Raw genomic sequence first — 22736 nt, 5'->3', positions numbered from 1 at the left:
AAATTCAGAAATAAATGGCAAAAGTAAAAGGAGGTTGTAAATAAGCCTCCCGCTTGCCTGCTGCAGCTTGTAGGGCTTGTAGAGCCCGTTCCTTTGCATTTACCCACTGTGCAGCAGCTTTCAGCTCTTTCCCCGTTTGTTGTGTCCCTCAGGGTCCCCGTGCCAGGTCCTTCTCAGCATCCCCGGTCCCCAACTGACCCCAACCCAGCACTCTCACCTTTTCCTCTCCCCGAGAGCCTACTCGTGGGGAAGGGGCCCCCTGCTCTGCCTCAACCCAGGCTGCCTTGTCCTTAAACCCCAGCTGGTGGGAGGATGCAAGAGCACCAGCAGGATGCACCATATCTGCTTGTTCTCTTTTAGATTGATTTTCTCCTACCAGGCCTCCTATTATGGCTGTCAGGGAAAGGTTGCTGGCCACGTGCATCCTCAGTCTGGCCTGGGAAGGTTCTTGGGCAGGGCTTGCTGGCAGCCTTCCACGCCTGCCGTGCACTGCAGCGGCACACAGCGAGTCTGTGCATCCCTGTCCAGCGCTGCCAGCTCTGATCTTCCACAGAAGGGGTTACAGCAGCATGGGCTGCTCCCAACCACGGACCCGCGTGGGCCAGGGGCAGGATCAATGACAGATAAAAAAAGCTCCTACATCCGATTTCGGCCAGGAGTGAGTCAGAGGGCAGGGGTCCTGCTCCTGCAGAGCCATCAAGCCATGCTGGTGGTGCAGCGAGGGAGGCAGGGATGGAGGAGCGTGCCGCCTCCGCCAGCACATGGAGCGGCTCCAGCTCTGCATTCCTGAGCCGTTCAGCAATGTTTCTGCGGAGGCCCGCGGCCCCCACTGGCTCTGCTGATGAGGAATGAAATGCATTTTGGGTCCGGAGCGAGGGAGCCTGGCGGCAGTGGGATGGAGGTGGCACAGGCACCCGCCTGTGCCATTGCTGTCCATCCGGAAGCACCAGCAAAGCTGTGGAGCTGAAGGGACAAGGAACACCCTGCCGTAGAAAGGGTTTTCTGAATATTTCATACGCAGGGCAGGCTGCTGCGGTCACCAGGCCACCTTTTCTATATCTAAAAATATTCTCGAGTTGAGCATAAAGCTGCTTTCCGTCCCTCCGCAGGAAAAGGAGAACATGCCACTGCCAGGACAAGGTCAGAGACCATGGAGGAAGGGGAGGGGAGGACACCGGATGGCAGAGAGGAACCGAGAGGAGCCAGGCCATGCCCAGACATTTCTGCAGCCTTCTCTTGCCCTCCCAAAGGCACCCAAAATCAGGTGCTGTGTCTGAGGCACCCCTTAGCACACATTTCACAGGGGCCACCATGCTTTCCAAGACCCTGCAGAAGGATGACTGCTCAAGCCTTCCTACTCCCAAGCTCTTACAAAAATGACAGAGCTTGGCAGGGAAGGTGGTCACGACATCAAGGAAGCCCTCAGAAGAAAGGGACATGGTTCATTTTAGTTCCCATATTCTACAGAAACAGTTCAGGCTCCAGCAGCTGCACTTTGCTGACATCAACGTCTAAAGCAGAAATACTCTCCACTGCATAAGGATTGCACCTCCTCAAACCCTGCAGAGATCTGCCAGCAAACGTGGCAATTAATCACACAGGGTTTGCAAATCTGCTTCCTCCTGCGAGGGCACCAACACAGGGCTCAGTCCCCACAGACCTCTCCCCTCTGGATACCAAGTGGGATAGGAAAAGCCGGACTAGACATAAGGGATGAGACAGCGTGGGAGCCCAGCACTGCAAACCAGAAAAATAAAGAAAAAGGACAGCGAAACTCAAGCTGTCCCTCTGGAAAGAAAAAAAAACCCAAACAAACCAAGTCTCGATGAACACACACCAAATTTCTACGCTGGCTCGCCTCCAACGCAAGCAAACCATTCTCAATCGGTTGTCGGTATGCAAAGGCAGATAAGGCACTGGAGCAGCGAGCCAGCAGCCAGATTAACACACTTCTGCATTTTTATAGCAAGCCGTGTGCAACCCTTTGAGCCATGAGCATGCTCCTGAGCCGATCCCAAAATGGGGGGGGGGTGCTCTTGATGGGGTCCCGCCCCTCCCAGGAGCCATCCCGGCTGCCTCCATCTCACCCTGCTCTAGGTGTGCAAAACCATCGCAGCGGTGGAGGTCTCCGTGCTCTGCTTAAAGGCAGGGGCAGCGCAGGCAGGGGCAACCGCGGGCAGGCAGCACCGTGCCGGCCTGAGGAACCACTGTGCCATTGCCGGGACCACTGAGAGCGAGTTTTCCGTCACGTGACATAACTGCTATATTTGCATCGGCTGAGTTTAGCGCCGCAAGAACGGTTACAGAGGAGGTTTTATATCTTTAAAAAAACAAAAAACAAAAAAAAAAAACCACCCCAAAATTTGATAGCAGCCTGCTGGCGCACTCATGGTGAGTTTCCAGAACAAGCTGCAAATCTTCAAATGCAACAATTTTGCCATTTTTAACACACTCTTTCTAAGGAAGGCTCCGGATGAGGTTTGGGTTTGTTGGGTTTTTTTGTTGTTTTTTTTTTTTTTTAACAGCAATGCCAAATTTCACTTGGGAAAGGCCCTACTCTGGACCACCCCCAGGCTGGGAACTGGCTGCAGGAAGCTTTATCAGCTGCAAACCGCCCCGCTGCCGGGGCTTTCCACAGGCACGGGACTGCTGGCCCAGCCACGGCGGCTACCAGCACAGCCAGGCAGGTACCAAGCCACCGCGATGCCTGCCAGTGGTGGCTTTGCTGGCACAGCAGTGTCCACACAACAGCACCATGAACCAGGTCAAAAATTAACCCGGTACGAAGCCGGACCAGGCTCTGGCTGGGTTCTCCAGCATGGGACCAGTACATGCAGCCACAGCAGGTAGCGGGGGCACGGGTGGCTCAGCCCCGTGCCGATGGGAAGGCTGAGCCGGTGGCCCCGGCTGGTGACGGTGCTGCATGCTGCCAAGCCCGTTCAGCCTGGTTCCTCTTTCCCAGCTGCACGTCTATGTTGTACGGGAAGATGGTTTCTTCCAGCCGAGGCTGAGCTTGCTCCCAAGGAGCGTGAGTGGCCGGCGAGGCCAGCCCCAGCTCCGTGGCACCCCTGTGACCACTCAGCTGTCACCCATGGCTGGAGCAGGAGCATCCTCTCGCCCCCGCAGGGAGGGCAGCCCTGCTGGGCATGGGAAACGGGCAGTGGACGGGCAGTGAGGCCGGACGATTGCAAGCCGCAGCCTGCCTGCCTGCCCACCCGCATGGAGGTGAAGCAGCTCTGGTCATGAACTGCTGGCATTTCCCACACATCTCCAGGCCCGTCCGCTCCCGCTGGGCACCCCCTGCCGTCCGAAGGGAGGGGGCACAAACGGTGGCACCCCCAGGCTGCCCACCGCCGAGGCAGGTAAGGGCAGGACTCCATCCACAGCCTCTCCTGCATCCTCAGTGAGCCAGCCCTCTGGCACAGCACCCCAAAAGCAGTGCTTGGGGTGCACTGGGTACTCTCATGGCCTCTGGAGACCACGTGGTACCCCCATCTGGGCACCCGCACTTGCCAGGGCAAGCGACTTTCTCACCACCATGCCACCGGCCAGGCAGAAAGTGAGGGAGAGCGTGGCTGGGTTTTGGTGGCATTTCTCCACCCAGCAGTCGGCAAGCTCAGCTCTGGAAAGGAGGGTGCCCCACAGGTCCCCGTTCCCTCTTCCTCAGACTTCCCACTCCTCTTCCCCAAATCTGCTGGGACGTGCCACTTCGGGATGCACCACTCTTGCCGCTGCCATTCAGCGAGCAAGCTGCGTGCTTGGCCGGTGCTCACCGCGCACCATCACCTGCCCATTTAGCACCTGGGGGGGTCTCGCCCCCTGCTCTGCAGGGTGGGGTTCGGACCTTTACCAGGCAACCCGCAGGCTCTGGCAAAGCTGAAGATCCCAAAAATATGTCCCCTCCCTTTCTCAGCAGCGAGGCTTAGGGAGAGAGAAGGGAGTAAACAATTATTGCTACCAAATATGGGTCTAACAGCCAGCGATGAAGCCACGGCAGAAGCATGTAGACATCCTGCCGGCAGATTCAAAGGGATGGGGAGCTTGCAGGGGCGCGGGCAGGATCTGGCAGGGAGCGGGGCTAGGCAGGGAACAGGCAGAGGATGGGGCAGGGTTTCCCTTCGCCTGGTTAGCCGCTCCAGCTAGGGCACGGCGGGGGACCCACGCTTTTCCCCGGCGGGGGCCAGTCCTGCCCCACCGCACCCACCCCAGCCCCATGTGTCCCACCCCAGCACCCCGTCCGGGGGGTCACAACCGGCTGCCTGCCCCGGGGCGATCGGCGGGAGCTGCCCGGGGCGATCCCCCCTGCCTGCGGCGCAGCCGTGGGGAGCGTGTCCTCCGGCGTCCCCACCCAAAACCGCGCCGCAGGCTGGAGACACCCTTCCCACTCGCTTCCCCCCGCGTACAGGCAGGGTGGGCAGGGGCAAAGCTTCTCCGCCGCGCCCGCCCGCCACCGAAGCTCTCACCCCCCCGGGTCGGAGGGCCCGTGGCCGCGGCCAGGCCCCTCCCGCTCGGTCCCCGGGGACCCCCGAGGCGGGGGTGCTGGCCCGGGCCTGGCGAGCGGAGACTTCGGGCCGAGGCCTGCGGCGGCGGATATTTTGGGGCAGGGCAGGGACAGGGCCGGGATTAACGGGGCCGGGCCCGGCCGGGCCTGCCCGCGCTGCTCCGGGGCCCGCGGCGGGCGTCGGCGCTCGGGTGCCGCCAGCCCCGGGGGCGATGGGGCTCGCCCCGCGACCAGGGCAAGGCGTGACCGACCCCCCGAAGCTCCTGGGTCCCGGGGGAGGCGCCCCGGTGGGAGCGGGGAGGCCCCGGTACACCGGGACGCAACTGCCCCCCTACCCCCGGTAAGCGGCGGGGCGGGGGGGGCCGCGCCCTCCGGGACATCCGTTTCCGGCAGCCCCCCGGGAGCCAGGGCGCTGCCGGTCACCCCCTGCTTCACCCACCCGCCTCCCCGGTTACCGGGACCCCGTGAGTCCCCCATCCCCGTACCTGTGCGCGGCCAGGAGCAGCGCGGCGGCCCCGCCGAGGCTTTGCGGAGCGGGGCGGCACCGCCCGCTTCCCGCCCCGCCGCCCCCCCGCCGCGCATGCGCCGGGCCACGGCACGCCGCCGGGCGGCTCGGCTGGGCTCGGCTGGGCCCGGCTCGGCTCGGCTGGGCCCGGCTGGGCCCGGCTCGGCTCGGCCCGGCTCGGCTGGGCCCGTCTCGGCTCGGCTGGGCCCGGCTGGGCTCGGCCCGGCTCGTCTCGGCTCGGCTGGGCCCGGCTGGGCCCGTCTCGGCTCGGCCCGGCTCGGCTGGGCCCGTCTCGGCTCGGCCCGGCTCGGCTGGGCCCGGTGCGGCTCGGCTCGGCCCGGCTCGGCCTGTCTCGGCTCGGCTCAGCTGAGCTCAGCCTGGCTGGGCTTGGCTTGGCTCAACCCAGCTCGGCTGGGCTCGGCTCAGCTGGGTTCGGCTGGTCCCGGCTCGGCTCATCTCGGCTCGGCTGGTCCCGGCTCGGCTGGGCTGGGCTGGGCTCGGCTGGGCTGGGCTGGGCTCGGCTCGGCGCCCCGGGGCTGGGATCGGCTGGGCCCGGCTCGGCTCGGCTGGGCTCGGCTCGGCTCAACCCAGCTCGACTGGGCTCGGCTCAGCTGGGTTCGGCTCGGCTGGGCTCGGTTCGGCTCAGCTCAGCTCAGCTCGGCTGGGCTGGGCTGGGCCCGGCTCGGCTCGGCGCCCCGGGGCTGGGCCCGGCTCGGCTCAGCTCGGCTGGGCCCGGCTCGGCTCGGCGCCCCGGGGCTGGGCTGGGCTCAGCTCGGCTGTGCTCGGCGCCCCGGGGCTGCGCTCCGCCCGGTACCCCCGCCCCCGCCGCATCCCTGCCCTGCGCCCGGGGCTACGCTCTCCCCGGTACCCGCGCAGGCCCGTCCTGCGCCCCGGGGCTTGGGCACGGCCCCGCACCCTCGGGCCTGCGCCCGCCCCGCCGCACCGCGCCCCGCTCCCCGCCCGCCCCGCGGGCGCCCCCGGCCCCACCCCCACCGCCCACGGCTGCCGCCGCCGCCGCGCGCGCGCCGCGCCGCGCGCTCCCGCCGCCCACGCGCCAGCGGCCAATGGGCACCGGCGCCGTGGCGTCACCGCGCGCCCCCCCCCCCCCCCGCGCCAGCTCCGGGCGCGCACGGCCTGCTGGGAGGGGTGTGACGTCAGCGTTGCTGCGGTGGAAGCGGCGGCGCCGCGCTGAGGTGAGGGGCGGGGCGGGCCGGGGGCTGCGGGGGGCTCCGGGGGGCGGCGGGGCTGGCGGCCCAGCGCGGGGCTGCCTGGGGCCGCGGCGCCCCCCGCCCCGCCGGGCCGGGCCGGGCCGCGCTGCGCTGCGCTGCGCTCCGCTCTCAGGCCGCGGCCTGTGCCGCCCGGCGGGCCCCGGGCTGCCGCCGTGCCCCGGGCTGCCGCGGCCTGTGCCGCCCGGCGGGCCCCGGGCTGCCGCCGTGCCCCGGGCTGCCGCGGCCTGTGCCGCCCGGCGGGCCCCGGGCTGCCGCCGTGCCCCGGGCTGCCGCGGCCTGTGCCGCCCGGCGGGCCCCGGGCTGCCGCCGTGCCCCGGGCAGCTGCACGCCGTGCTTGCCTGCGGGCCGGCCCCGGGGCTGGCGCTGCGGGAGGCCGCTGGGCTGCCCTCGGGTGGGTGCCCGGGCCCGGCAGCGGCCCCTGCCAGCCTTCCTGCTGCCGCCCGTGCTGCTGTGCCCTCCGGTTCTCCTCTTTCCCGTGCTGCGGGCCCGGCGCGCCCCTCCTGGGTAGAGAGGCCTCGGTGTCCGTGGAAGCCACGGGGCCTGGCATAGCCCGGGCTCTGCCCGCTCCCCTTCCTCTCCGCTTAGGCTCTGCTCGCCTCGCCCGGCCATCGGCTTCCTCCTCCCGGGCAGCTGCCACAGCAGCCCTGTGGCTGGGGTCTGCCCTGGCCGCCTATTTTTGGGTGGGGTTTTTTGTTTTTTTTTTCTTCTGGGCTGTGACACCTGCCAGCTTAGACGTGACAGCTTAGCAGTGCTAATGGGGGGTGAGACGGATGCCCCGCTCTGAGCGAGTGAGTGGTGCTTTGGTTCAGGCGTCACCGAAAGCAGGCCTGACCGATGCCGGCCCTGCCGTGCAGACCGTGAGAACCCTGCGAGGCCGCATCTCCTCAGGACTAAGGAGTCTAGGCCGCATCTTATCGGGAGATAACGGCACCAGCTCGAGCTGGGGCTAGGCAACGCTAAAACTGCCCGAACGCCAAGGGGGGGTTGACTACGAGTCCGTCACTTTACGCTATAAATGCCTGCAGCCTCCCCGAGCCCGCTGAGCTCTCCTGCACGGCAGCGGGCTGCGCGGCGGCGATCTCCCCCTTGAGAGGGGACGCCTCTCGAGGTTACTGCTCGAGGCTGAGGGACCCTTTACCCGGCATCTGATACCTACAGCGAGGTAAGCCACATCTTACATTCGGCCTAAAAGTATATTGTATGCTAGCGACACTTACATGTGTATGTATGTATATATATATAGCTGTAGCTTTAATTATTAGAGAAGTATGGCAAGAGGTAAAGTGTTTGACTGCTGCCTAAATTATTGTTTAAATCATTGTCAAATCACTGTTTACCATTCAACTATGGTGACTTAATCACAATTTGGTTATCATTTCACTGTCATTGAATTGCCAATTATCATTTGATCGTTGTTTAATCATTTATAAAGCCCTTTTAGTTAACCCCACGATGATGACTTTTCTTAATAATTCGCCTGCGAAAGGAGGCTGGCCCTGCTGGCTGCATGCTGCGGGTACGGCACCTTCGGGCTTCAGTGGAACAGCAGGTTCTTGCATGCTCTCCATGACAAAAAGTCTGGGGCCCCTCCACTTTCCCTCTCCTTCCTGCAGCTTTTGCGTTCTGGGTGAAGCATGGGTCCTGTGGCTGGGCCCCAGTAGTCTGGTGGGGACACTGGTGTGGTGGGGCACCAGTGCTGGTAAAATAGCCTTGCTGGGGAAGGTTGTCGTGGGCTGGTCATCGCTGCGGGGCCCTGGCAGCTGTTGCCGTTGCACAGGGCGTCTTTGTCCGTAGGGGCTGAGGGACATCTTGAATGAGTGCTGGTGTCTCCTCCTGTGCCTGTGCTCACTTTGGGTGTCCTGCTCAGATGTCGTGCCCAGAGGAACTGGCTATGCTGGGAGATGAGGACCTGCTTGACTTCCTTCTGAAGGATGATGCTCCCTGCCCTGAAATCCCAGGGGAGGAGAATGGTCTGCTGGATGACTGGGGCCTGCCAGAGCCTGAGGTGACTTCTTTGGGAGGAATCGCTGCCGGGTTGTGGTTCAGGAGGTTTGGCTCCCTGCTGAGTAAAAGCCTTTTCTCCGCAGCTTCTGGACAAGGAGATGGATGACTTCATCAGCTCCCTGCTGAGACCCTTTGAAGATGAAGCAGGTATGCTGCAGAGTTATTCGCCTGCTGACAGTGACAGCGGCATTTCTGAGGATCAGCGTCTGTCCCATAGCCCTGGCAGTGACTTTGCCGGCAGCCCTCAGAGCTCAGACATTGTGCAGGTTGATCACAACTATTCCCTCCATCGGGACTGGCCTTTGCTGGAAAGCGTGAGGTCTGACATGGCAGAAGGAGATGTTTCCATTGACCTTGGTAAGTGATGTGTGTGGGCTCTTTCTGTCCTGGGTGCAGGCAGAAAAGCAGTCCCACACTGGGGTTATTTGGGTGGGTGCCAGGCAGCAATGGAGAGAGACAAATTGAGTGGCTGTCTGCTGCTGTAAAATTGTGGTTTCATGCTACTCAAAGCTGGCTGGTCAGTTGCTGCCTCGCTGAGGCCCACAGTCCTTGACTCTCCTTTCCTTCCCCAGGGACATGGGTGGGTTTGGAAGGCACAAGCAAGGCACTGGAACAGAGCTCCGGTTTCCCCATTGGTGTTGCTGTGGATGCTGAACCCCAGTTTGTGTCTGGAGCCATCATGCAGGTACTGACTGCCGTGCGTGTGGGCCCCAGCCTTTGCTTCTGGTTGCATCTCCCCTTCTCTCCTGGCTTGGCTCCTGTTGGGGATATCTCTTAGGAAAGGATGATGCTGCTTTGGGGGCGAGATGATCCCGGTTCTGTGTGCTTTCTGCATGCCCTCTCTGCCCTAGGGTGGACTCCCTTTACTTGGCATTCTCAGCGGATGTATTTTTGCTGTCTTCTAGTCTGACTTCCCAGAGCTGGTCCTGACAGAGGAGGAGAGGCAGCTCCTGGAGAAAGAAGGCGTTTCATTGCCTACCTGTCTGCCACTGACCAAAGTGAGTCCTCGCTACAGCCTGTCACTCCCAAATGGACTGAGACCACTCAAATGCTTCAGCCAGAGCAGGGGTTCAAAAATACAGGATGGTGCCTTGATGAGAGCATTGGTGCCCAGGTGGTGTGTTCAGGGAGGGCAGTGTGTGGCAGGGTTTGGTGTCCTTCTCTTCCTTTTGAGGCTTGGGGCGTGTCCATGTGCACAGCAGCTTCTGCTTTGCTAATCACGTAGATAGGAAGAGCAGTGAGACCTGGCTGCTGTCAGTCTCCCCACTCATGACTGCTTGCACAGTTACACCACAAGTGCCTCCAACCTGTTTTTTCCCGCTTGCCTAGTGGCTCATGACCTCCATGGTTTTCATGTCCCTTAGGTGTGCCTCACTTTCTCTACCTTGTGGGAAGCTGCTGGCTGTCATCAGCAAGCCAGAGTTTGCCTTGCAGCTCCTGCAGTTCATTCAGTGGTGTGGGAGGGACAGAGGACAAAAGCGCGCGGGCTGAGCACTGAGATGTGTGCAGGGTTTGTGAGGGCTGGATTGCCAGCACCCTGGGGTTGCTGCTAAGGGGAAATGACCCTTGCAGGCTGAAGAGCGGCTTCTGAAGAAAGTGCGTCGGAAGATCCGGAACAAGCAGTCAGCCCAGGATAGTCGTCGCAGGAAGAAGATCTACGTGGATGGCCTGGAAAACAGGTACGGGCACACAGCAGTGTCGCCCAACACTGAGGGGATAGACAGGTTCTTTTAGGGATCCTTGGCAGAATGATGATGGCACTAAATCTTAGTTTCAATTAAAGCTTTGTTTTCTTAACATGTTATGATTAGTATAGAACAGACATTGATTAGAATGGCATGGGATTTCTACAAGCAGAATCCATGTAGTACGATCTATAAGCAGCGTAATACAGAATTTATAGTACATCTTAACTTATAATTGCTAATCACCTAGATCCTAATACAACTTAACTTATGATTTCTAATCACCTGGAGCCTCTGCAGATTGGGTCAGGTCTTAATACATGGTTTGCTGTATGAATATAATGATCATAATCTAGACTCAAAAATGATATAAAGGAATACAAGTCACTCCCTCAGTCATGGGAGGAAGCAGACAATGGTGGAGGTGTCCCTGGCTAGGGCGGGTCCCGGGTCTCGCTGTCCAGCAGCAGTTCTGCTCCATGTTCCCCCTTAGGACCTATAACTGCTTGATTTTATGGACAGTTCTCTGTGTGCTGTTACGCTTCCTTGCTCTGTGCCAGGGTCATCCCCACCACTGGGCTGGTCGGGTGTCTGGGGCCTTCAAGGCTGCTAAGGAAGGGGGAACTGGCCTGGTGCCCAGGAGCCTTGAGGCTGGTAGGGAGGGGAAGAAGAAATCTGTTTGGTTTGCCTACTTGTTGCATGGGACCTTCATGGCCTCATAACTAGAGGAAGGGAACAAATAAGTGACCCGTTCGGTCACTGAGAACGGCTGCTCCCTTCATAAAATGGCATTCGTTACGCTGACCACATTGCCAGGGGTTGCGGGCAGGGGGTGCTGCTCACAGGCAGCTCTGCTGTGCTGCTGCTGGGGTCTTGGCACCCTAGGCAGAAAGTGAGGATGACCCTGTGGGCCAGCAGCTCTCCTCGGGGCTCAGAAGCTCAGGGCATAGCCTGTCCTGCTCTCTTATGCTTGGAGATGGCCCAGAGCTTGCTCTGTTCAAGCCAGGTGCTGGCCTGCCAGGTCCATCGTGTTCTCCAGGTCAGGCTGGTTTGCAATACAGCTTGACATGGTGGATCTGCAGGGCTGATGCACTGCTAGGAGCGAGCATCCTTAGGAATTAGTCTGGTGCTTCTCTGCAGGACTGGGCAGGGCTCACCCCTCCCCAAACCTGGTGTGAGGTGTCACTCTCTGGGCTTTGCTCCAGGTGGTGCCAGGTAGACCCCAGGAGCAATTTGATCTGCCCCAGCCACCCAGAGGTGGTGGCTGATTACCCAAGGAGAGACTCTGGTGAAGTCCCTGCTGTTGACTAACAAAACCTCTCTGGTTTTCCCCTGTGCTGTTTGTCTTTCCCGGGAAGGGTGGCAGTCTGCACAGCTCAGAACCACGAGCTGGAGAAGAAGGTGCAGCTGCTGCAGGAGCAGAACATGTGAGTTCTTGTTGTTGGATGTGACAGGAGGTGTGGTGGGGAAGGCTGTTCCTCTTCTTGGGATTGTGGCCTGTCCTTGGCTGCAAAGCGGGGAGGAGGGGAGCGTGTGGCTCTTGGTTCAGCCGCTGCATTAACCTGCATTGCCTGCTCTCCTGCAGGTCACTGCTCAAGCAGCTGCAGAAACTGCAGGCCTTAGTGAGACGGTCTACCACCAAAACTACCACAGCAAAAACCTGCACCATGGTGAGTGGCTTTAGCCCCACTGTCTGGGAAGGGGTCTCTGCTGTCCTTACAAGTTTGGCAGAGAGGCGTTTATTGCAGCTGATAATGCCTATCCATGTCCTTTGCTGACATCTGTGCTGATCTGCTTTCTCTTTCCAGGTCGTGGTTCTGTCCTTCTGCCTCATTCTCTCCCCCAGCATCTGCTCATTTTGGAGCAGAGCACCACAGCCAGAGCTCAGAGGTGAGTGCCCGGGGACTGAGGCATGGCTCCAGGCGAAGCGCTGCCCTCCAGAGCAAAGCACCTTCCTCAGAGACGGCCTGAACTCTGGGGTGCCCCCAACCCAGCAGCCCCTGGCCTGGGGCGACCACTAGGTTTGGCTTTGCCCCAGCTCTGGACTCTTCCTCAGCCCTGTTGCCAGGGCCCTCCCCGGGGCAGGGCCCAGGGCGAGGGGCGGTACAAGAACTGGAGGGATCCCGTCCCTCTTGGAGCAGAAGCTGTGCTTGTGCCTGGCAGCTGTGCGGCATCCTCTCCCCACCTCCCCTGGGAGGAGGCAGCTCTCGTTGAACAGTTTGTTCCCCTCTCACGGGCTCTGCGGTGACCTGTGCTTAGAGCACAACAGTGAGAGGCTGGGAATGACAGGGCTGTCTCTACCTCTCTTGCAGTGCTGTCACGGCAGATCCGCGAGTTCCCAAACCGGGTAGCACTTCACGTGCAGGAGGACACTGTGCTGGAGGGGTTCAGCCCAGAGCCTGAGGACCCCTCTCTGTTGGGCAGCCTCAATCAGTCACGGGAAGAGGGGCAGAGTCCACCCAACCCCGATCCCAGATCTTTCAACAGCAACTCGTCCTCCGACCCTCCGGCGGCAGCAGGCTCCGAGCTGGCCCCTCCCCAGCCCCTGGAGCAGCGCTCCCAGAGCGACCCTTTGCAGACAGCGGCACCAACGGCTTGGAAAGCCAAGAGGCAGGAGTGGGTGGAACGTGCTGCCAGAGTTGTCATCCAGCAGCACCGTGTCGATGAGATGTGACCACCTCCTGCTCCTCGGGGTGATGCTGGGCACCCTGCCGGGCAGGGACAAGCAGAGCTGCATTGACAGATAATCTAGCAAAGCAGATTCTTCTGACTACTTTCCCAATTGCTGGCAGCTCAGAGGGTTTAGCAGGGAGGAATCGTTCTAGGGTTGACCTGTTCTGACACTCTGCTCTGTATATGTATAGCAGGACTCTATCTGAGATGGGGTAGGAGACTCTGGGAACTGTGCTATGGCTGCTGACGTGGCCTGCGGCCCGGGGCGTGTCCCGTGGCTCACAGGGATGGTCTGTGGCGTGGAGGGTGAAGGCAGCTGGGCCTGAGGTGCCCGTACTTGGTCTGACTGGATGCAATTGGTGATGGAGGCTGCTGCCCTGCTTCTGCCCTGCTTCCTCCCTGCCCAGGTGGAGGTGAACTGGCTGGGTCCTGCACTTCTTACTGTGTCTGGTGGCCACGAGCATCTGTTCTTTGTCCTTTCCCCCTAATTCTGCGGTGTTGCCTGATTTCTAGGTGTGAGATAGCAAGCTGACCTTCAGTGCCCTCACAGGGAGTGGTCCTGCCATTGTGACAGACCCTGCGTGTCGCCTGTTCCTGCTAGCTTTTGAGCCACGGGCACAGCTCCTGGCCTGGCTAGGGAAGGTAATGTGGAGTCCTTCCCGAGCCACGTGTGCTGTTTCCCTTCCATAGGGGCTGAGCCTTTCCTCTCCCACAGCCATGGGAGCAGGCCTTCTGGGCCTTGGGGAGAAGGCACGCCTTGAACCAGACTGCTGAGGTGGCGTGGAGCAGAGAGCAGCAGGGCTGCTTGCTCTCCTGAAGGGTTTTCCTGGCCACAGGACGGCTTCAGAGCTGTGCCCTCGTGTGCCTGAGCTTTGCTGCGCTGGCCGGTGATGCAGTCAGGTGGCTAGTTCCTCCCCAGGACTGAGCAGAAACACTCTGAGCTGGTGAGCGGTGTCTTTCCCGGAGTGCAGCTTCGTGGTACCTGTTGAGCATCTCTCCTCGTCCTGCTTCAGGACATTTCATAGAATCATACAGAATGGTTTGGGTTGGGAGGGACCTTTAAAGGTTGTCTAGTCCAACCCCCTTGCAGTGAGCAGGGACATCTTCAACCAGATCAGGATAGTAATCATTCCCTTACTAATAAAGTGTAAGTAAGTACTAATGATGTGTGGCTGTGTTCTCTGGTCATTTTGGTGAGGGGCTGGGCTGCTGAGTGGGGGCTGGGGGCTGCCCCAGGGGCTGGCAGCAGTGTGGGAAGAACCCAAGAGAGGCTGGGAGGTAATCGCTCTCACAACCTAAAGAAGGGGAATATGTGCTACCTCCCCTTCCTGTGGCTGCGGCTGTGCAGAGCGGCTTGTTGAGGCACAGTGCAAGTTTGCGGGGCAGTTGCTCTGCTATCACCCCACTTCAAAGGTGCGAAAACACTCTTGTAACCACGTTTGGAGACAAAAGTGGATGTGAGCACCTAGCACCCACGTGTGACCTGCATGCACCCAAGGCCCCGGCGCCGCGGAAGCGAGCAGCTTCCCCAGTAGGAAGTGTGAGGAGCCGGTGTCTGCCCCCACCGCTGCTTTCATAACGGGGAGCTGCACAATCGCAGGAAGCGGAGCAGAGCCAGTGGTGCAACAGCCCTGTCCCCTCGGCCGGGGGCCGCAGGGAGGGCCCTGCCTGCTGGGTGGTTGCTAGATCAGGGCTGGTCACTGGGTTTGGTTGGGGTCACTGGGTCCACGTGACACACTAGCAGACCCTGAGCTCGGGCTGCGGAGCACGGCGTGGGGCTTGGGGGCACAGGAGCCCAGCGGGGCCATGGGTGCAGGCAGCACCACGCTTGCAACCCACCCGGGAAGCATAGGGTGCTTGTGCAGGCGAACAAGATATAAAATTTTAGGTTGTGTCTCTGCCCGGGGAGGAGAGACAGCTGAGGGGTGGCTCACCCACGGGCCCTGCCTCAGGACAGGCAACAGCATGCTTGTAACAGGAGTGGGTTGCAGCTCTGCCCTGGCCGGGGCAGGCAGCCCACAAGCATCCCCGGGGAACTACTGGACCCTTTTCCCCAGGAGCTGTGCAGGAAGGCCTAGGTCCCTGTCCTCGCTTTTGTTTGGGTTTTTGCAGTTCAAGGCTTGGGTGCGTAATGCCACTGATGTCACCTGGAGTCCCTGGCCCAGCACTACTCGATAGCATGCGAGTCATCCAAAATAAAACACAGTGGTGGTGCCAGCAAAGCAGGGAGCAGCTACCGGAGCCAGCGTTTGGCCAGGGGCGATGGGGTCAGCACCGCGCTCCATAGCGGTCTGGCTTGCTTGGCCAAATGTCAGGAGGGGAGATAGCTCTGGGAGAGCAGGCAGGGAGCCAGGCAAGTGCAGCGGGCTCCTCATCAAACGCAGCTGAACACATGCTCCTGCTGCCAGGTGCTGCCTGCACCAGCCAGCGCAGCCCTTCGCTGCGGAAAGCTTGTGGCAGAGGCTGGGATATCGCAGAGCCCAGAGCTGGTCCCCATACTGCACTGGAGACGTGGCTGCGCTGGGAGTTTTGGGGACGTGTCTGCACTGGGAGTTTTGAGGATGGTTGCTACATGGTCTCAGCCCGTGCTGCCCCAGGGCTGCTCTTTTTCATCGCTTTCTGTCTTCTCCTGCCAGTCCCACAGCGGTCAGCCCTGAGCTGGCAAGAGGAAGGAACCCCAGCCTGGGCCTCACGCCTTGGGTTAAAGGGCAGCAATGATAAAAATGCCCGGAATGAGTCCTTTGGTGGAGGAGGCTTGCACCTTGTTTCCATCAGGCAGAGGAGCAGGAGGACCCTGGTATCTCTGCCAACCTCCTCCTCCTCCTTGCTGCAGACCCTCCATGACATCTATTTCCCTTGCATGCTGCAGGGATCAGAGTGCAGGCTGTACGTGCATCGGCACTGCTTGCGTGCACGCATGGCCCCGCACTCTGGCTTAGGTCAGTGTTACGGTCCCTGCTTGCCCTCCCCACCATGTTCCCTCTGTTATTGCCAAGGTCGACCTGTATCCCACACATGTCCCAGCAGGTGCCAGCATCAGCATAGTGGGAGCATGCCAACAGACCAGAAACACGAGCCCTTCGGGGCAAAATACTCTGCTCAGCCCTTGGCCAAGTCCTGCATGGTTGTTGACAAATAGAAACCCACTCTTTTTTGCTTGGTGACCCCCTGAGTGTTGGTAGTGCCATCTCCTTTCCACGGTAGTGACATGTTGAAAGCTATGAAAGCATGGAATGAAATTTGCCTCCTGTTGCTGTGGAGGGCCTGGGCTGTGTGGCTGGGTACAAAACACCTCCTGCTCACGGCTTTGAAGGAATCAAGTTTTCCGTTTTTTTAAAGGAATCAGGGTTTCTTGGCGAGGTGGGAATTTCAGTCAGTAGCAGAAGTAAGACACACCCTTCTTTTCAAGAGAAACCTAAGCCCCCATCCATCCTATTTTTATCCACTAGCACCAGCTGCTGGGTATTGGTGGAAACAGAAAAACTAGCAGAAATCTGAGTACTGGGTTATAAAAGCAGCTGGAAATACAGGGATGGAGCCACCACCTTCCCCCAGCTCCCAAAACCAGGCACCTCGGCCCCAGGGCTGCTGAACCCCCAAGGGAGCCAGTTGTGTCAGGACCACTTTGGCAAAGCGTCTGAGGTAGAAAGCAGAGAGGTCGGGCTGGGATGCCCAAAAAAACCCTGCCAGTGCCAGACGTGTCCTTCCCCTCTTCCCTTTCCCTGGCCACGTGCAGTGCCGCAGGGGCTTGGCTGGAGAACTCCGTGTGTGCATTGCTCAGGGGACACGGCCGCGCTGAGGGGTCTCTCTTGGGACAGGCTGTTTGGGAGCTTTCCCCACCCCTGGGGTGGTTGGCAGCTGGCCACCGCAGCACATCCGCCAGGGCTGGGAACAGGAGGCTGCCGGCTCTGCAAAAGCCATTTGCAGCCGCCCCGTGCATTCGGCCGCCCGAGAAACTTCCTCTGCTCTGCTCGCGTGGGGGAGGCTCTGCCTGGAGCCTGCCCTGCAGCCCCAGGACATGCTGCCCACGGCATCCCACCGAGGCTGTGCTGTGCTTCATCCCGCTGCCTGGTCACAGCCCGGTTTGTCTTGCACCCCAGGGGACTTTTGGAGGGGATCCCGAGGGACAAGTTACCCACAGCACAGCAGCGGGTTTGCAGGTGCAGCACGATTGCACACTGCCAGGGAGGGGACACGGGGCAGCCCCCATCCCCAGGGACCCTGCCACCCTCGTCGATGCACAGAGCCTCCCCATGGGAGGGTAGCTGTGGAGCAAGACAAACCCCGTGGGTCTGAGGCAGGGCAGGAACCAGAGCCAAGCCCTGCATCCCCACAGAAACCCTTTATTTTGCACCTGGTGCCCAGCCTTCATGCTGAGCTGAACTTGCCTGGGAAAGCATGAAGCTGTGGGCTGAGAGCTGTGGAAATGCAGCACATCAGCACGGGCAGAGCCTGGCTGGGGGAAGCACCATCTCCTTGTGGTCTTGGGTATCCTGGATTTCCCCACTCGCTGTTATTTTATCCGGGTGAAAACGCTGGTGCCAATCCTGCAGGAAACCCCAGATCACTGTGGTTCACCCATCCAGAGTCAGCTATGCTGTGGTGGGAGGTACAGAGAGGAAACCTGAGGAGGGGACTGTGTTCCCCACTGTCTCGTTGGGTGCTGAGTGGGATGCCCCGGGCTCCAACACCCTATAGTGGAGGCTGCACTGGGTACTGGCATCACATCCTACTCTCTCCCTGCTGGCACGAGTGCAAGGAGAGTGCTGGGGGGGCCGGCTGGGGCCAGACCCTGTACTGGGGTCACCCACCCTGGGGCACACCCAGGATGCCGGGGCTGGCCAGGTCACAGGGATGCTCCTTAGCCCCTGCTCATCACCAGTAACAAACCCATTTCACCCTCCTGGTCCTGCCATGCCTCATCCCGTGGGATTTCTCTTCTCCAGCCCAGAGTGCAGGAAAGGTTGGCACAGCAGTGGCCAGGACCCAGCGCTCACCGTGTGGCTTTCCAGTCTTCAGCAGGGCTGTCGGCCGCCTCTCGCAGGAGCCACAGGGCGTGCAGGCTCTCCTCCCCCTTGCTGCCCACATAGCATTGGCCCAGAAAGGCCGTCGTCCGGGCTGTCTCCGAGTCTGGAAAGGGTCCAAGGTGGCATGAATCGGGGTGGTGAGGCATGAAGCCATCCCCCTGTGTCCCACTGGCATCCCCACTGCAGGGTGATGGCCCCATCCTGCCTACCTCGGAGCCGCCAGTGCACGGTGAAGGAGAAGGTGGGCTGTGGGACCAGCCCCGCATCCTGCTGCGACCCCTCCAGTGGCGAGCTGAGGATTTCGGATTCACCGCCAGCAGGGCCTGGCAGGTAGGAACCGGAGAAGCTGCCGTCCTTGCTGAGGACGGACACGACCATCCGGCAGCCTGTGTCGCTCCGCCACGACCCAGAGAGAAGGCACTGCAAGGCCAGCACTGTGATTTGGGGTGCCCGGCCAGGTGGGGGGTGGGGGGCATCCTGCTCCCACCCCACCACCCTGCCTCTGCCTGGGGGTGCCTGCAGCACTGGGGGACGCGCCACGGACCCTGTGTGAAGCTGGTGGCAGCAACATCCCCGCCTCAGCACAAGCACCTCACCCACGGCACCGAGTGCCTTCAGCCCGACTGCTGCTCTGGGCTATTTGCTGCTGACACCCAGGGGAGAGTGGGTCCATGCTAAAGCAGAGGGTGTGCTGCTTCCCCTGCACACTTGGCGGGAAATGGGGTTTCTCTGCAGCACGGCTCCATTTGCCTGTCTCTGGACGGGCTCCCACAGCCAGGAGCATCCTTGCAGGAGTGGTCCCTCCCTCCCAGCCTCTCTGCAGCTGGTCCCACCAGCTCCAGCAGCCCAGCCCCAGCACCCTGCTGAGCACCGCAGCCCCAGCAGCAGCCTTTGGGGTCTAGCCCAGTGCCAGTGCCACATCCCCATCGCCACCCGTCCCCATACCTTCCTCTCCGCAGGGGTGACACATGCTGCCAGGGCCAGGGTAAGGACCAGGGCAAAGGCACTGCTCTCCATGGCCGCGGGGATGCGAAGCACCCAGCACGGCTCCCTCCCGGCCCCGCACCCCAGCCCCCTTTATAGGGCTGTAACTGGAGCCCCGCGGGCACCGGGCTGGCGGCCATGGGGCGGGTGGCCTGGTGGCAGGGTGCCCGGGACAGGACAGGCGAGGTGAGGAGGTCTGTGTGACCTGGGCAGTGCCGGAGGAATGCGGGGATGAGCACGGCTGTGGAGAGAGGCAGGGGCGCAGCTTTTTTTTAAGGCCCTTACAGCAGCCTGGAAAGCATCAACAACCTTCCTTGGAAGTCTGTCTCCTGCACATGCAGTCTGGAGATTACTACCTGTTTAAACACTTAAACGCTCCCTGCTTTGCTGGTGCCGCTGCCAGACCAGGGTGTCACCCACGTGGTGCCAGGGCATCCCTGGCCGGGGCAAGCTGCAGCGGCTGCAGCGCTGCACGGGTGGGAAGTCTCGCCCTGCCTTCTGCTTTAGCAGCAATAACATTTCCCCAGCATCTGCTGGATGTCAGCTGCTAATTTTGCTGCTTTTGCTTTTACAAGAGTTAAAGGAAGAAGTAACCACAGAGGGGCACTGGGGTGCAAGAAACCGTATTTGCTGAACACACCCAGCATGCTAACCAGCCTTGTATTTGCACTCTTCCTTGTATTTGCTGCTCTTAGGGGCTTTGGATGCGCAAATCACAGTGTGCACTGTCCCTGCATTCCTGAGCTGCTTCTCTGCTCACTGCAGTGTCTGGAGCAAGCATGTAGCTGTGGACAACTGAAAATTAAGGTGGGATTCAGGTGCATAAACACATGCTGTTTCCAGGAAAGCAGTGTCTGGGGCACTGGATGTCAGCAGGGCTGTGGTGGGCGTACTGGGGGTGGGGGAGTCCCACCCTGGGGTGGCAGCGCTCAGTGTCCACCACGAGCCCCGGCACACCCCGGGACCCCACTGCTGCTGCTGCTCAGCACCTCTCCCTCTGGTCCACGCGGCCCCAAAGACTCAGGCGGGCAGAAACCACCCTTCTCCTAACACATCATTCCTCCCTGTTGCAAACTCACAGGCTTCTCACAGGGGCCTGAGAAATGCCCCGCCGACCAGGGCTCCCTTTCTCTTGTCCTTGCCCTGGATGCCACACTCCATCCTTTTGGCCTGACACCGTACCCTGCCTTTCTGCGCCGTTTGGCAGGGACAAGGCGCCCTGTTTGAGGTGCCAGGGAGGTGGCAGCCACCACTCCACATCACAGCAGCATGCACCGGCCTTGCTGGGGCTGAGCCAGGCTTGAAGGACTGTATGGCTAGTGCGCTGGCATCCACAGGGCTGGATCACATTTGTAACACTTCTGCAAGAGGCTTCGTCTTCACCCATGAACCTGCCAAAACCTTTGCATCGAAAGAGCTGGCTAAGCTTGGCAGGTGTCCACAGAGGCGGATGGAGTGGGACTGCTGAAATGCAGTGGCAGAGGAGGGTAAAATCCCTGGTTGTAACCCAGGGGGACACGGCAGGTTGGGATGGGATAGGGTATGATGGGATGGAGTCTTTAACTGTGCTCATTTTACTTTGGGTGCCATGCAGCACGAAGGAAGCACTTTACCAACATCTCACATCTACCGATACCGTTGCTTCCATCACCCAACCCTATAGAGCACAGAGGGACTGGAAAGGCATCTGGTGGGGATAGGTATGAAGGCATTGCAAGGAAGGCAGCTGTATTTGGGATGCTGATGCCACCTCTGTCACTGGCAGGCACATGGGGAGTGATGCATAGGGTGGAAGTTTGGGTTAGGATGAGGTGGAAAATGACCCCAGGGAGCTGGGTGGGGGGAATCGGGGAGGGATCCAGATGTACCTGGGGAAGGACAGTGGTGAACCCTTGCCTCTGCAGGGGTACCTGCGGGGACAGAAGCTGCCTCAGAGGGGCAGTGAGGGCAGTTTTTTTAAAAAAGACGACCACAGGTGACATGATTTTTAAATTTTATTTTTATGTGAGAGGTTGCTTTTGCTTGCCTTGGGGGTGCTGGGCTGCAGCCAGAGCATCCCATCATGGGGTGGGTGAAGGCACATCCTCACAGGATGGTGACAAGCTCTGCAGGATATTTTCTTTTGCAGTGCGTTTACGTGTGAAGATGTTTCTGCCCACCCTGTGGGAAGCAGAGAGCTCCTGTGGGACAACCTGCAGACAGCACCCACTCAGGGCTGCCAGTGCCAGCAGGTGACAGGGGTGTCCCTAAACACCCCCCAATTTGCCTTGAGCAGCTGCCAGATGCCCCTGGCCAGGGCAAGCCCCTTGCCAAGAGGCACTGGCACCCCGACTGCAAACCCATATTGGGGGGTTCCCAGGAGTGGTCCCCTCGCCCAGGGGGATGCTTGTCCTCAGAGGCCCTAGGGAGGGCCCCTCTGTGGGGCCACTGCCCCCCACATCTCCCAGATACCTTGTGGCTTTCCAGTCCTCCCTGAGGGACCCAACGGCTTCACGCAGCAGCCACATGGTGGTCAGCGTCTCCTTCCCGGCTGTGTCCACGAAGCACTGCCCCGCAAAGGCGGTGGTGGCATCTGGGGAAGCACTTGGTGGGGGGTCGGTGGGGACGGCACCCGTGTTCGCTGGCTGCTTCCCCCTCCCCAGGGTCCTCCCGGCTGCAGCGGTGTTCCCACTCCAATGGCCACCCAACCTGCTCCGGGGGCACCTGCCCTACCCCAGCAGCTCCCTCAGGCGAGGCAGGCTCTGCGGCACTGCATCCCCCATGCCCTAACGGGGTCCAGACCCCCCACGGTCACCTCAGGCTGCCTGGCAGGGATGGGTGCAAAGATGCTGGGTGAGGAGGGGCTTCCCCGTGTGAACCCAAAATTGCCCATTAGCCCCACGCTGAGCAGGTGTTGCTGCCTCCCTCTGCTTAGCTGCACCAAAGCATCACCCAGCAGAGTTCCTGGCAGAGGAAAAAATCCTGCTGGCTGCCTGCGTGGCTGCCGGTGCCCCCATGGTGCCATCCCCAGGTATCCCAGCACTTACTGGAGAACTTGTCCCAGCGCACAGTGAAGGCAAAGGTGGGCCAGCCCCCCTCTCCAGGCTGCTGCTGGGCGCCCGTCAGGGGGGAGGCATGGGCGCAGCCACCGGCAAGGGTGACCCGTGTCAGGTATTTCCCCTTGAAGGTCCCGTCGTCCCTCACTGCCGAAATCTCCATCAGTGAGTCCTGCTCATTCCTCCACAGCCCGGTGAGCTGGCACTGAAGGAACATGGCCACGGGCCCTCTGTCCCCCTGCATGGTGCAGAGGGGGCCCCATCCCTCCCACTGCCCCACGGCTGGAGCTGCCAAGCCCTGCTGCAAGTGTGACTGTGGGGCACAGCTCTCCCTGTCCCTAGTTTGGGAAATGCTCCCCGAGGTGCTGCTGGCTGATGAGTGGACAGTGCAGCAAGGCCAGGACATCCCAGCCCATCAGCATGCATACACCCAGACACAGACCCCATGGGAGGGGATGCCCTGTGCACTGTACCCTCCTGCACAGACCCTGTGGGAAGGGATGCCCCGTGCATGGTGCCCCGGACACGTATCCCATGGGAGGGGATGCCCCATGCATGGTGCTCCCCAGCACAGATGCCATGGGAGGGAATGCCCTCTGTGTGGTGCCCCTGCGGGCGCAAGGCTTTGTGGAGGTGGTACCAGGTGGCTGAGCATGACCCAGAGATACCCTGCCCATTGCCTGGACTAAGTGCTTGCGAAGTTCTCCTGTTTGTCCCACTCTAAAATGGCATTTAAGAGAGAACCCCTGGCTGCCCATGCTGCATCCCAGCACCATGTCTGCCACATCCCCATCGCCACCCGTCCCCATACCTTCCTCTCCGCAGGGGTGACACATGCTGCCAGGGCCAGGGTGAGGACCAGGGCAAAGGCACCGCTCTCCATGGCCACGAGGATGCGAAGCACCCAGCACGGCTCCCTCCCGGCCCCGCACCCCAGCCCCCTTTATAGGGCTGTAACTGGAGCCCCACGGGCACCGGGCTGGCGGCCATGGGGCGGGTGGCCTGGTGGCAGGGTGCCCGGGACAGGACAGGCGAGGTGAGGAGGTCTGTGTGACCTGGGCAGTGCCGGAGGAATGCGGGGATGAGCACGGCT

General features: G+C 60.9%; 3 protein-coding genes across 4 annotated transcripts; 1 reads left to right on the top strand and 2 right to left on the bottom strand.

Moving 5' to 3' along the window:
- Window positions 1-6832: 6832 nt before the first annotated feature.
- Window positions 6833-13753, top strand: CREB3 (cAMP responsive element binding protein 3). 2 transcript variants are annotated; one of them, XM_075726132.1, is made up of 10 exons: window positions 6833-7397; window positions 8103-8240; window positions 8323-8596; window positions 8812-8924; window positions 9145-9237; window positions 9812-9918; window positions 11283-11351; window positions 11510-11594; window positions 11733-11814; window positions 12237-13753. In XM_075726132.1, the coding sequence occupies exons 2-10, from the start codon at window positions 8103-8105 to the stop codon at window positions 12596-12598; spliced, it is 1323 nt and encodes a 440-aa protein (XP_075582247.1). In that variant the 5' UTR covers window positions 6833-7397; the 3' UTR covers window positions 12599-13753. The 2 variants fall into 2 exon arrangements, with proteins under 2 accessions (XP_075582247.1, XP_009480050.2); XM_009481775.2 differs by lacking the exon at window positions 6833-7397 and having other exon boundaries at window positions 7408-8240.
- A 3357-nt stretch (window positions 13754-17110) lies between these two features.
- On the bottom strand, window positions 17111-18641 carry LOC104030162 (avidin-like). Its single transcript, XM_009481776.2, has 4 exons — window positions 18570-18641; window positions 17834-18044; window positions 17595-17727; window positions 17111-17144 (listed from the first exon to the last, which is right to left on the bottom strand). The coding sequence occupies exons 1-4, from the start codon at window positions 18639-18641 to the stop codon at window positions 17111-17113; spliced, it is 450 nt and encodes a 149-aa protein (XP_009480051.2).
- A 2027-nt stretch (window positions 18642-20668) lies between these two features.
- On the bottom strand, window positions 20669-22526 carry LOC104030163 (avidin). The gene is made up of 4 exons (XM_009481777.1): window positions 22455-22526; window positions 21635-21848; window positions 21060-21180; window positions 20669-20768 (listed from the first exon to the last, which is right to left on the bottom strand). Exons 1-4 carry the CDS (start codon window positions 22524-22526, stop codon window positions 20669-20671), a joined length of 507 nt encoding a protein of 168 aa, XP_009480052.1.
- Window positions 22527-22736: the final 210 nt, after the last annotated feature.

Source organism: Pelecanus crispus, chromosome Z (genome assembly GCF_030463565.1).
Source record: "Pelecanus crispus isolate bPelCri1 chromosome Z, bPelCri1.pri, whole genome shotgun sequence".
Taxonomy (NCBI): domain Eukaryota; kingdom Metazoa; phylum Chordata; class Aves; order Pelecaniformes; family Pelecanidae; genus Pelecanus; species Pelecanus crispus.
Note: the sequence above shows the minus strand (reverse complement) of the source record. Positions and strands in the feature narration are given on the sequence as shown.

What these genes read in the sequence shown, in the direction of transcription:
- CREB3 (XM_009481775.2), top strand. Translation starts at nt 8,049, where the DNA reads ATGAGTGCTGGTGTCTCCTCCTGTGCCTGTGCTCACTTTGGGTGTCCT. An exon ending in GTGGATGGCCTGGAAAACAG is followed by an intron (nt 9,919 to 11,282) that starts GTACGGGCACAC and finishes TTTCCCGGGAAG; the next exon opens with GGTGGCAGTCTGCACAGCTC. An exon ending in ACCACAGCCAGAGCTCAGAG is followed by an intron (nt 11,815 to 12,236) that starts GTGAGTGCCCGG and finishes CCTCTCTTGCAG; the next exon opens with TGCTGTCACGGCAGATCCGC.
- LOC104030162 (XM_009481776.2), bottom strand. Translation starts at nt 18,641, where the DNA reads ATGGAGAGCAGTGCCTTTGCCCTGGTCCTTACCCTGGCCCTGGCAGCA. An exon ending in TCACCCCTGCGGAGAGGAAG is followed by an intron (nt 18,045 to 18,569) that starts GTATGGGGACGG and finishes CTGGCCTTGCAG; the next exon opens with TGCCTTCTCTCTGGGTCGTG. An exon ending in GAAGACTGGAAAGCCACACG is followed by an intron (nt 17,145 to 17,594) that starts GTGAGCGCTGGG and finishes GGTTTCCTGCAG; the next exon opens with GATTGGCACCAGCGTTTTCA.
- LOC104030163 (XM_009481777.1), bottom strand. Translation starts at nt 22,526, where the DNA reads ATGGAGAGCGGTGCCTTTGCCCTGGTCCTCACCCTGGCCCTGGCAGCA. An exon ending in TCACCCCTGCGGAGAGGAAG is followed by an intron (nt 21,849 to 22,454) that starts GTATGGGGACGG and finishes ATGTTCCTTCAG; the next exon opens with TGCCAGCTCACCGGGCTGTG. An exon ending in GAGGACTGGAAAGCCACAAG is followed by an intron (nt 20,769 to 21,059) that starts GTATCTGGGAGA and finishes TGCTTCCCACAG; the next exon opens with GGTGGGCAGAAACATCTTCA.